This window comes from Physella acuta, unplaced genomic scaffold, assembly GCF_028476545.2.
Source record: "Physella acuta isolate Inbredline_101_S28 unplaced genomic scaffold, ASM2847654v3 ptg000838l, whole genome shotgun sequence".
Classification (NCBI taxonomy): Eukaryota; Metazoa; Mollusca; class Gastropoda; family Physidae; genus Physella; species Physella acuta.
Window position 1 is genome coordinate 268,612 of NW_026732355.1, and position 12,725 is coordinate 281,336.

Genomic DNA, 12,725 nt, shown 5'->3' on the forward strand with positions numbered 1-12,725 from the left:
ATGTAGAATTTAAAAGAAATTACTCTGAGCTTATATAGCTAAATATTATGAATATTTAAGGGTGAACTAGTACATAAAACAGAATAGAAAACAACACCAAGAAATTGATAAATAATTACTTTTAATTTACAAACCACTCTATATGGCCACTGAATCAGTCAAACTCTATAATCACAGACAATTAAATACTGAAAGTTTGTGTTGTTTTATAAAATATTTTACTGTCATGGCATACATTATCTATATCACAGACAAGAATATTTTTAAAAATGGGCTTAACTTGTATTTTCAAGAACTAGAAAGAAATATTTTACATTAACTATGACCTCAGCCAGACACAGATGAGCAGTTATTTTTTTTAAGTAATCATAAGATCAATGATATGTAAGTTACTAGATTGAAGATTATTGTCCAACATTACATAAGCAATTAGATCCACTATTATTGTGCACAATTTTAATTATGTTACTTTTTGGTCCATTCATTAGATACTTATATCTACTACTTTAATAATCATAGACACATTTTAAACATAAAGACATGTCATACTAAAAGGTCATAGTTCAAGAGATGTCAGTCAGACTACAAGGTCAGGAAGATCAAATTCAGGTTATTAGGTCAAGGTCAGACCACCAGGCTAGAGGTGGGGTAGTCGTCCACGTAACTCTGGGAGGGGATGAAATATTTCTGAGCAGACTTGAGTGTAATGAGGATGGGCTGTTGGAGCAGGTCAGACCACCAGGCTAGAGGTGGGGTAGTCGTCCACGTAACTCTGGGAGGGGATGAAATATTTCTGAGCAGATTTGAGTGTGATGAGGATGGGCTGCTGTAGCAGGGCCCTGTGGAGGTCTGCAGGGGACGGGAACGGGTTGAGGTGGACGGACTTCATGGGCAGGTTGATGCAGGACACAAAGCCTGTCAGGGTGCCAGGTGCTAGCTGTTTACCTCTGGCTATGATTGGTGGCATTCTGAATTCTGTAAACAATAGTGAGAGATTTAAAGATGGTTGGTGGCATTCTGAATTCTGTAAACAATAGTGAGAAAATTTATTATTGGTGGCATTCTGAACTCTGTAAACAATAGTGAGAAAATTTATGAAGATTGGTGGCATTCTGAACTCTGTAAACAATAGTGAGAAAATTTATGATTGGTGGCATTCTGAACTCTGTAAACAATAGTGAGAAAATTTATGATTGGTGGCATTCTGAACTCTGTAAACAATAGTGAGAAAATTTATGAACATTGGTGGCATTCTGAACTCTGTAAACAATAGTGAGAAAATTTATGATTGGTGGCATTCTGAACTCTGTAAACAATAGTGAGAACATTTATGAACATTGGTGGCATTCTGAACTCTGTAAACAATAGTGAGAAAATTTATGAAGTTTGGTGGCTTTTTGAATTCTGTAAACAATAGTGAGAAAATTAATGAAGATTGGTGGCATTCTGAACTCTGTAAACAATAGTGAGAGATTTAAAGATGGTTGGTGGCATTCTGAATTCTGTTAAAAATAGTGAAAAACTTTAAAGAAGATTGGTGGCATTCTGAATTCTGTTAAAAATAGTAGCATTCTGAATTGTGCATGCAAAACATGAGTGAAATAGTACAATTTAAACCATAATATTTAGTGGAATTTTGAGTTATGACAGAGGAGGCTGAAAAATTAACTAAATATAATAATTATTTTCAAGCAAGATGAAAGTACAATGAATAAAAAAAAAGTTTCTTTAAAATTTAACTTAATATTGCGTTATTAAAAAAAATAAGTATCTATTTGGTTTTTTTAAGCATAAGTTTTGGCATAATGACACCAAACAATTAATTTAGTGCAATAAATCATCTCCCCACAATTTGTATTATTTATTAACTTTTTATATGATCATTTAATGCTGATGTAAAGGTAATTTTGGCTTCAGCACTTAGCCTCAGAGTCAGGGAAACTCTACCTCATCCACCTCTGACACAAAACCTTTATTGTGTTGGTCATTGTCTGTTTTATTCCATTGAGTCAGTTAATAAAAAACTAATTAATTAGCGTAACGAACTTGCCTGTGTGTAAGGAGGTTTCGCGGTCAGCTCTACATTTACTGGTGTGTGTTTCACCCAGGCGGGTCAGGGCAGGTTTGCTGCAGAAAAAATGATTTTAAACTTTTTGGTAAATTCACACAGCACATTTCTTTTATATGTGATAATTAAAAGAAAACAATAATTCAAGGGTATTTCAGATAAATAAAAGCCTTTTACATTTCTTAAAACAACAATACTTATCTAGATTAACTTTTATATTGCTTTAACAATCATACATAGAACTAAGATTTGTGTATATTTACATTAGCTAAAACACCATATAGATTTTAAATAAATGTACAACTTTACATTTAATAAAAAAATATTTTTAGTGGTTTGTTTAGACAGTGCAGTACAAAAGATGTCATTTGTGCAGAAAGCAGAATTTCTAATTAAAAAAAATTACCAGCAAATTTTAATAAATTTTTTCTATTCATTTAATTTTATCACATTTTTTTATTTTAATTTTTATCACAAATAAATGTCATTTTAAAAAATTAAAACCAAAAGTCATTAAACTAAAAACAAGGTAATTAAAAAGTCTAGTGACAATTTTAGCGCAATTTCCTTATGTTATCTAAAAATAGCTCTGTCTTAGCGTAAATCAAGAGCAGGGTTAGTAAAACCATTGATTAGTTATTAAAACGTTTTTTATTAATTTTTTTTCAGTATTTTACATGTTTTATTTACAATAGAGTTACATGACTAAAAACCATTGCGCGCCTAGCTACCGAACGTGATGTCGCAGCCATTGAACGTGATGGCGCAGCTATTGAACGTGATGACGCGTGTGGTGTGGTTGGATAAAAATGCCTACTAATTCGGTCCAAATTTTAATTAATTCAAAAAAATTTTTGTGACCGAACGAAAGGATATTTTGAAAACTTTCTTTGGCAATATTGTTCTAAATTGTGGCAGGAATCGATTGGTACATGTTTCAAGTCGCTAAGTGGTCTGGTTGTCGAGATATGGGCCAAAAACTGCATTTTTTCGAGGGAAATCCATGAAAGAAACCCGGAATTTTTTTGGCCTATGTTCATCCTCGTAACTTGCTTAACATAATTGCTTTTGAAACTAGTCCTCGATATTGCTTCGTTGAGGAGGAGATACGACTTAAAGCTGCGGACACACATCCATTCATTCATACATTCATACATCCAGAAATGACGGGTTAATAAACGCAATTCTCCAGAATGGAAATTGCGCTAAATAATTATAGGCCTATACCATTTTAATACAAAAAAAACCTACTGGGCAATTTTCGGAAGAACAAGAACAGTGTTCTTATTTTGGGTAACAACTTCCCCTTCTTTACTGCGGAACACCTCGCCCCTCTTCAGCGCCTCCAGCTCTTTCTCCATCATGACCTCACAGAAGTAACTGATGGCATCGATGTACGTGACAGATTCCATGATGGAGGAGCCGTTCACCTTGTCCAGTGTTACTGAAAGATTTTAAGTCAAGTAGTTTTGATATGCACTGTGTTATTTAAATAAATAATTCAATAAAAAATTTTTTTTTATGAATTTGCAAGTACTTGTTATGTTTGAGCATAAAAAATATTGGTTTATTTTTGGACCTAAAAATATTGGCTTATTTACTTTGGTCCTAAAAATATTGGCTTTTTTTACTTGTGATTAAATGTATGTATGGCTCATTTACTTTGGATCTAAAAATATTTGCTTTGGATTTTAAAATATTGGCTCATGTACTTTGGATCTTAAAATATTGGCTCATGTACTTTGGATCTTAAAATATTGGTTCATTTACTTTGGATCTAAAAATATTGGCTATTTTACTTTGGATCTAAAAATACTGGCTTATTTACTTTGTACACTTTTTTGTATCCTAAAACATTAGCAGATTTTGTTTGGGATTCAATAAATTACTTATTAATTGACTGGGGCCTAAAAATTAAGAACGAAGAAGAAGAAAGAAGACAGGGGCCTCGTCTGTAACTGTTCTATTGCAAGTCATCTGGGTGTTTCTGTTGCAGGCAAGTTACCTTGACAAATTGGCCTATGTGAGGGGTTAACAAACTGACCTGTTACACTATTATAAGACATTGAAGATGTCCTCCCTGTTCTAGAAGATTCTGGAACCTTCAAACTTCCATGTTTAGATGAAGTCTCAACATCACCTGGTCTGACACTTCCCTAATTAAAAATAAATTAAAAACCAGAAAAAAAAAAGAATAAACATATATCAAACACTAAATATTTCAATTTTTTAATCAATTTTCATATACTTAAATTATAAAAAATAAAAAGCTCCGATTTTATTTTTAAAATTAAAAGAAGTAACAAAATTAAAGAGGCCTATATCGGACATTAAAAAAATTATTTTATATTTAAATTTTGGCATCAATTTTTATTTACTTTCCGGTCACTAGCAACTGTAGATAAACGTCCTTGCAGTGACTGCCCTTTGTTGAGTTTTTCCACTGTGTCTTCTATCCTCATCTTGTAAGCTGTCATCCATCTGTAGAGAACAATGCCAAGAGTTTTTGTGAATTTTTAAGTAACAAAAAATTCACATAAAATAAAACACTACTAGAAAATACACTACCAGCAACAAAAAAGATAACAGCTTTTGAATATAATATTTCTGCAGGTTTTATGATTGATTTAAAAACTATATATTAGGTAAATACAAAAAACACAAAACTATGGGAGATATGTGGGCAGGAAACAATACAAAGGCAAATTATGGAGAGGAAATGGTGATGGATCGGGCACATGATTAGAAAGGATGCTGGGAATAGAGCCAGGCAAGCCTTGGAGTGGAACCCCCAGGGCAGGCGACACAGGGGTCAACCCAGGAGGACATGGTGACGTAATGTGCTGGAGGAGGCCGAAAACAAATAGGAAGGAATTGGGAACAGCTGAAAAGTGAGGCAGGAGACCATGAGGAGTGACAGAGGCCCAATGCTCAACAAGGAATGAAAAGGAAAAATTATGATGATGATGATTTAAATACTAAAACGTTACCCTTTTAAACCTGGTGGTCCATGGGACAGGTGAAACTGAGTTCACCTGTTTTAGTGACCTCTGCATATGAACGGATAGTGTCGTCAGCACTATGCCCAGATGCCTTTACTTTCCCTAACATAAGCCAGATACCCATCAGAGCTGAGTGGACTCAGGAATGTCCTACAGTTTTGAGCCTGGGTTAATGTCTATGTGGGACGGAGTGGTCTAGTGGTAGAGAGCTGGACTGCTAACCCATAAGTCACGAGTTCGAATCCGGGTTCAAGTCAGTAGACCATCCCTGAGTCCACCCAACTCTGATGGGTACCTAACTCACGTTAGGCTAAGTAAAGGCGGCTGGGCATAGTGCTGACCACACTATCTCTTCATATGCCGAGGTCACAGAAACAAGTGCACTCTACTTCACTTGCCCCATAGACCATCAGGTTTGAAAGGGAAACTTTACTTACTTAATGTCTAGAGATTCTCAGGATAGCAGTCATGTGCTCTGTTATCTTAACACATCCTCTTGTAATGATTGTAAATAACTAATAGCTAAATCTGTTATGTTTTTACAGCCAACCACATCAACATATTTCCCATTTGTGCCAAAGAAACATGGGGCAGATGAAGTAGAGTTCATCTGTTTCAATGACCTCTGCATATGAAGAGGTCAGCACTATGCCCAGCTGCCTTAGTTTCCCTAATGTGAGTCAGGTACCCTTTCAGAGCTGAGTGGACTCAGAACCAACCTACAGACTCAAAGTTGGGATCAAACTCTACCATTCAACATCAACCTACTAAGCAGCAAATAAATTTTAGACTGACCTGTCCAGCCAGTTATGGACCATCTTGCGAACCTCCTCCGCGTGAGTTTTCTCATCAAAACTCCAAATGTCCCAGGTGTCCAGTTCCTTCTGGAACTGCCTGTGGGGGTCAACCATGCCCAGACTGGCCATCACTTCAAGGACAGCTGACCTGCAGGTCACAGCAAACAATCATGGTCACACTCACAATCAATCACAATTATAGTCAATCACAAATATTAATAGGGTTACCACCACAATCAAAACCATAATGGCTAATTTCACAAAAATTAAAATTACAATCAATCACAGTTAGTATCATAAACATTATGTGGACTAATGATTTAAGTCAACCGTGACTTATTATGACTTTTAACAATGATCCTGTCAGACTTTATATTATTTATCAATTAAGTAAGAAATATAAAAACAGAAAAAAAAATTTCTTAAAAAATCTTTATTTATACAGTTAGTTATATTTGCAATCTTACAAGTGAATTAATTTGAAGAAGACAAAAATGAATATATACCTGTGCACCATATCCCCATCTAAATAAAATAAAAACCAACATATACATGTAAAGCCGAATCCCTACCTAAACAAGACAGAAAGAACAAACATATACCTGACAACCATATCCCAACTAAAAAAGTGAGAAAGAACAAACATATACCTAACAACCATATCCCAACTAAAAAAGTGAGAAAGAACCAACATATACCTGACAACCATATCCCATCTAAAAAAGACAGAATGAACCAACATATACCTGATAACCATATCCCATCTAAAAAGACATAATGAACCAACATATACCTGATAACCATATCCCATCTACAGAAAGAACCAACATATACCTGACAACCATATCCCATCTACAGAATGAACCAACATATACCTGATAACCATATCCCCTCTAAAAAAGACAGAAAGAACCAACATATACCTGACAACCATATCCCATCTACAGAATGAACCAACATATACCTGATAACCATATCCCATCTACAGAAAGAACCAACATATACCTGACAACCATATCCCATCTACAGAAAGAACCAACATATACCTGATAACCATATCCCATCTACAGAAAGAAGCAACATATACCTGACAACATTATCCCATCTACAGAAAGAACCAACATATACCTAACAACCATATCCCATCTACAGAAAGAACCAACATATACCTGACAACCATATCCCCTCTAAAAAAGACATAATGAACCAACATAAACCTGACAACCATATCCCATCTAAAAAAGACAGAAAGAAACAACATATACCTGACAACCATATCCCATCTAAAAAAGACAGAAAGAAACAACATATACCTGATAACCATATCCCATCTACAGAAAGAACCAACATATACCTGACAACCATATCCCATCTACAGAAAGAACCAACATATACCTGACAACCATATCCCATCTACAGAAAGAACCAACATATACCTGACTACCATATCCCATCTACAGAAAGAACCAACATATACCTGATAACCATATCCCATCTACAGAAAGAACCAACATATACCTGACAACCATATCCCATCTACAGAAAGAACCAACATATACCTGACAACCATATCCCATCTACAGAAAGAACCAACATATACCTGACTACCATATCCCATCTACAGAAAGAACCAACATATACCTGACAACCATATCCCATCTACAGAAAGAACCAACATATACCTGACAACCATATCCCCTCTAACAAAAGATAGAAAGAACCAACATATTTCTGATAACCATATCCCATCTACAGAAAGAACCAACATATACATGATAACCATATCCCATGTAACAAAGATAGAAAGAACCAACATATACCTGACAACCATATCCCATCTACAGAATGAACCAACATATACCTGATAACCATATCCCCTCTAAAAAAGACAAAATAAACCAACATATACCTGACAACCATATCCCCGTCCAAGAACTGCGCAATCAACTCAGCAATCACATCCTTGTCCCTCACAGCAAAAGCCGACAGAGCTCTCAAAGCCGTCAAGATAAAATCCTTCTGCTCCCCCACCCCACAGTTGGGTGGGTTGGCGTGGTGATTCAGCACCGACAGCAGAGTTTTCACCACAGTCAGTGTGACGGAGTCGCTGAGGCCCTCGGAGTTGTAGATGGTCAGGATGGCCTCGGTGACGGCTATTTTGTGCAGCCATTCAGCAATGCGCAGCAGCTTCACAATCATGTTGACCAGCAGGTCCCCGGTCCATGGTTTGGGTAAGGTCTGTGGTGTCAAAGATGTAAATAATAAATTAATGTAACAGCTTCACAATCATGTTGACCAGCAGGTCCCCTGTCAATGGTTCTGGTAAGGTCTGGGGTGTCAAAGATGTAAATAATAAATTAATGTAACAGCTTCACAATCATGTTGACCAGTAGGTCCCCTGTCCATGGTTTGGGTAAGGTCTGGGGTGTCAGAGATGTAATCAATACATTAATGTGAGAAAAATTACTGGATCATACATTCCTACCCAGAGGCGCAGCGAGGGGGGGGGGGCGGGGGTGCGGACCGCACCAGGTGACACCATTTAGGGGGGGGGGGGGGTTGACACCAAGGCAAAAAAATAGCAAAATATGTAGAGAAAAACTTGATGGTGGGGTGCAAATCGAAAGTTTGAGGGGAAGGTGCAAATCAAAAATTTGAAAGTTTGTCCCGGGGAAGGGTCGCTATGTCTCTGGTGGGGTGACACCATTAAGTGCCGCACCGGGTAACACCCGACCTCGCTACGCCACTGTTCCTACCATATTTGGGAGACTCTGCCAGTTATTTTTTTAGCTTTATGGTCTATTCATATTATTTTCATTTGTTTGAAACATTTCAGATTTAAACAAATGTCTCTTTTACTACACAACTTTTCTGAAACTTAATTCCAAGAAAAAATCTGCAACTCTTTATAACTCATTTTTGTTTTCACTAAAAATGTATAAGTGGATCTAAAAAAAAATGTGTTTTAATAATAATTTAATTTTAGAAAAATGTTGACACAACTAAGTGCATAAATAAATAAGTAATTAGAATTAAATACAATCCCAAAATTGATTTCCTGCAATATTTTGGTTTTAAATTGTGGCAGTTAGTTTTACACTACTCAAAGCAAAGACCAGGGTCACATATAATTTTTGGAGATAGTGCTGAATATTTAATCTAAATCTACATTTCCATTGGGACTAAATACAAATTTACAAATATTGTTAAGCTAAAAACATTTTCAATATATTTTAAAATAAACTACTCACATTTTCATTACAGTTGGTAAAAATGATATCAAACTACTCACATTTTCATTACAGTTGGTAAAAATGATATCAAACTACTCACATTTTCATTACAGTTAGGAAAATACTTGTCAAACCACTCAGTTCCCACAAACTGTTTGATGAAGTTTGGTAGAGGTGTGGGGGGAGGTGGTGGTGTCGGGGAGCGTGGGGCCACAGGCTGGGGTTTGGGGGGTTGGCTGATCAACTTGATCACTGGCTTGGCTGGAACTGGTGCCAGACGTTTGATTGGTTCCACAGGAGGGGGCGTGGCCATCTTCTTGACAGGCTCTGTGACTTCCTGGAATGGATAAGGCTTAGGTTTAACATTAGGACAGTGTGGTCAAATGCTAGGGCTTTCTGCAGTCAACACTTAAGTCTCTAGTTTGGTAATTAGCTTGATTCCGTAGAATGTTCCAGAGTCAAATCAGTTTTATAAGGCATCTCTCAAGGATGATATGGCTGTTGGAGTTATGACTTTTCTATCAGTCATGACTCACAGATAGAAGTGAACTCTACTTCATCTGCCCTCATGATCATCATCTCAAAAGAAATTTAATTATTGTTTTTTTGTTTACTATTAGGCATATCAATACTTGCATAATTTTTAGAAGAGTTAGGATTAGATCTGGGTTAAGATGTGAAGATTAGATTAAGGATAGTGAATGTTGAGCATCCTTGGTTTACAGTTTAGGATTAGGTCTGGGTTTAAACATCAGGATTAGGTTAGGGATGGTGAAAGCTATGTATCAAACTATACAAGTTATATTTAAAACAAAGCTATCAGTAATAAAAATACAATAAAACTTCTGCTTCAACTTGTGTACTGTTAAATAGCACATCACACTGGGAAATGTACTCTTTATATTTGTTAGAACACCATCAAAAAACATATGTTAGACACTTGTAAAGTTTAAAAACTAAAACAAAAATTATTACACTGCAACTCCTCAGATGAAAAATTTAGTACCAAACAAAGCCTGTTGTTTGTAGTGTAAGGTGCAGGGTGTGTCGAGGTGCAATGTTGGTCATGGGTGAGTACACAAGCCAACTAACAAGGGAGATTATTTTATAATAGGATGTTGCTGATTTCCATTGTTTAATAAACAAATGGAGCAGTTGATTACATTCTTTTTTTTTTAAATTGATTGAAATACTACAATATGTCTAAATATTATATTAGTCAATTTAAAATTTAAGTGTGTTACAAACTGTATTCAATTTAGTTTATCTATCTGAACAGAAAATCAAATGCTTAAAAAAATCTAAATAATTTTTATATATTTTTGTTAATGAAACTTAGTGAAAATTTCGTTTAAAAATAATTTGGGCATTGAGAGGTTTAAGTATTTTATTTGGGCGTTGAGATGGTTAACTATTTTAGTTGGACATTGAGAGGGTTAATATTTTAGTTGAACATAAGCAACATTACATTTGACCAACAAGGTTTTGTTAACAAATTATGCTGATGTCTTACTTTGATTTTCTCAGGAGGTTTAACAACTGGTTCCTGTAAAATGGAATTCCCTTAAGTGTTTATAGAACAAACTTTTAAAAAAAAATTTTTGCAAAAGAATTCTTTAAAAAATGGAAGACAGAATCTGACATAAATCTGCTTCTGTTAATTGTCATACCATGAAAACCTGACATGACTCTGTCTATTGCCAGAAGATAAAATCCTGACTCTCAGTCCTGCTTCTGTTTAATATCCATTAATTCCAGCTCTATGTCAAAAGTGTATAACAATTATCTCAATTATACTTTCTTGTAGTTGAAGTTCAGTTTCAAGAAGTAAATTTTTATTTTTACAAAGGGAAGAGAAACCAAAAAAGATGGACATTACAATTTTTGTGTTTGCCTATAAATGTTCAACAAGATAAAAACCTATCAACATTTGCTTTGAGTTAACCTACAACATTTTAGCATGTAAATATATTCAGCTGTATAACATGGCTTAAATTTAATTTCCACCTGTTTCACAACATTTTGTATAGCAGAGCTTCTTCACTAAACTTCATATCAATAAACTAAAAGATTTACTTTGACTGGAGGTGGCTTCTCCATGATTTCTTGAACTCTGGACATTAGAGAGGACTTCTGGGAGTTACTTCCCTTGGCAAACATGTCTTCCTCATCACTGGATTCTGGGTCTTTGATCTGGACAGTTTTTTTCTTCTTTAGTTGCAGCATCCTTTGTTGGATCAGAGAGGAACTGGTTCTCTGGGGACCTTATACAACACATGCATCTGTCATAAATCTTATACAACAAAGTTGTATGTTATAAATCTTATACATATCTGTCATAAATCTTATACAGTAAACATTGTCTGTCATGAATCTTATACAGCAAACTTGTCTGTAATAAATCTTATACAGTAAACATCGTCTGTCATTAATCTTATACAGTAAACATGTCTTTCATAAATCTTATACAACAATGTCTGACATAATTCTTATACAGCAAACAAATCTGTCAATAATTATAAATTCAAATTTGTCTGTCATCAATTTTACAAATAATATACAATATTTTGATGCATAGAAGATGCGATTAATTTTATTCTTTATTTCAAAGGTTGCAGTCAATCACAAAAACAACACAGGAGAATATTGTACCTGATAAAACTGAGGCTGATTTTTCAGTGCTGGCTGGTGACTTAACTGATGGTGTATCTTTCATTTTGGCATCTAAGAAAAAAATAATTGCATAAATTCTTCATGTAGATTACACTTTGTATAACAATATATTTAAAAAAAAAAAACTTTATAAGAAAGTTGAAAGTAACATGATAGAGCAATCAACTCATGTAATCACTAAGAAGACTATGAATGTTAAAAATTTAAAAAAAGGAGAGAAGGTGGTCATGTGACCACTAAGAATGCTAAAAAATAATAGAGGAAGGAGAATGTTGGTCATGTGATCAGGTAAAGTAACCAACCAGTGGACTCGCGAGATTGAAACACAGATTCTGAGTCTGCTGTTTTTTCTTCCTCATCATCACTAAGGTCGACCTGCAATACTCTTGTGACATGCTCATCAAAGGTCACAGTTCGGCTTATTTCAGGTTCAAGGTCATCAGAATCAACTCTAATTGTCCTTCGCTGAAAAAAAAATTTATGTCTAAACATGAAGATTTTGAAACAGCAGTTGTGGAACAAGCTTATATCAACAAACTAAATCGTTAACACTTTAAACAGAGGAATACATTAAATGCAAACACAGTGTAGCATAATGGTGACACATTAAAACAAACAAAATAACTAATATTAAAACACAACATGGTGACATAAAGTGGTTTCACACATTAAAACACAAACTGGTGTCTCACAGTAAAACACAGTGGTGACACAAATTAAAACATAGTTGTGACACACATTAAAACATAGTGGTGACACACAGTAAAACACAGTGGTGACACAGTAAAACACAGTGGTGACACATTAAAACAAAGGTGGCATACATTAAAACACAAGTTGGTGACACATGTTAAAACACAATGGTGACACACATTAAAACACAGTGGTGACACATTAAAACACAAGTTGGTGACACACAGTGGTGACACACAGTAAAACACAAGTTGGTGAC

General features: G+C 35.1%; 1 protein-coding gene across 2 annotated transcripts in view; it reads right to left on the bottom strand.

Annotated features, from left to right (window-relative positions):
• Positions 1 to 104: 104 nt before the first annotated feature.
• LOC131951926 (WD repeat-containing protein 97) overlaps positions 105 to 12,725 on the bottom strand; it is a 30,600-nt gene continuing 17,979 nt past the window's right edge. The window contains exons 22-33 of one of the 2 annotated variants that reach the window (XM_059314377.1): positions 12,076 to 12,238; positions 11,753 to 11,824; positions 11,177 to 11,364; positions 10,614 to 10,646; positions 9,201 to 9,437; positions 7,777 to 8,105; positions 5,866 to 6,015; positions 4,447 to 4,549; positions 4,113 to 4,224; positions 3,320 to 3,512; positions 2,051 to 2,127; positions 105 to 975 (exon numbers count right to left, since the gene is read on the bottom strand). In XM_059314377.1, the coding sequence (XP_059170360.1) occupies positions 731 to 975; positions 2,051 to 2,127; positions 3,320 to 3,512; positions 4,113 to 4,224; positions 4,447 to 4,549; positions 5,866 to 6,015; positions 7,777 to 8,105; positions 9,201 to 9,437; positions 10,614 to 10,646; positions 11,177 to 11,364; positions 11,753 to 11,824; positions 12,076 to 12,238 (1,902 nt within the window). In that variant the 3' untranslated portion in view covers positions 105 to 730. The remainder of the gene's footprint in view (positions 976 to 2,050; positions 2,128 to 3,319; positions 3,513 to 4,112; positions 4,225 to 4,446; positions 4,550 to 5,865; positions 6,016 to 7,776; positions 8,106 to 9,200; positions 9,438 to 10,613; positions 10,647 to 11,176; positions 11,365 to 11,752; positions 11,825 to 12,075; positions 12,239 to 12,725) is intronic. The other variant, XM_059314378.1, reaches the window with a different exon arrangement.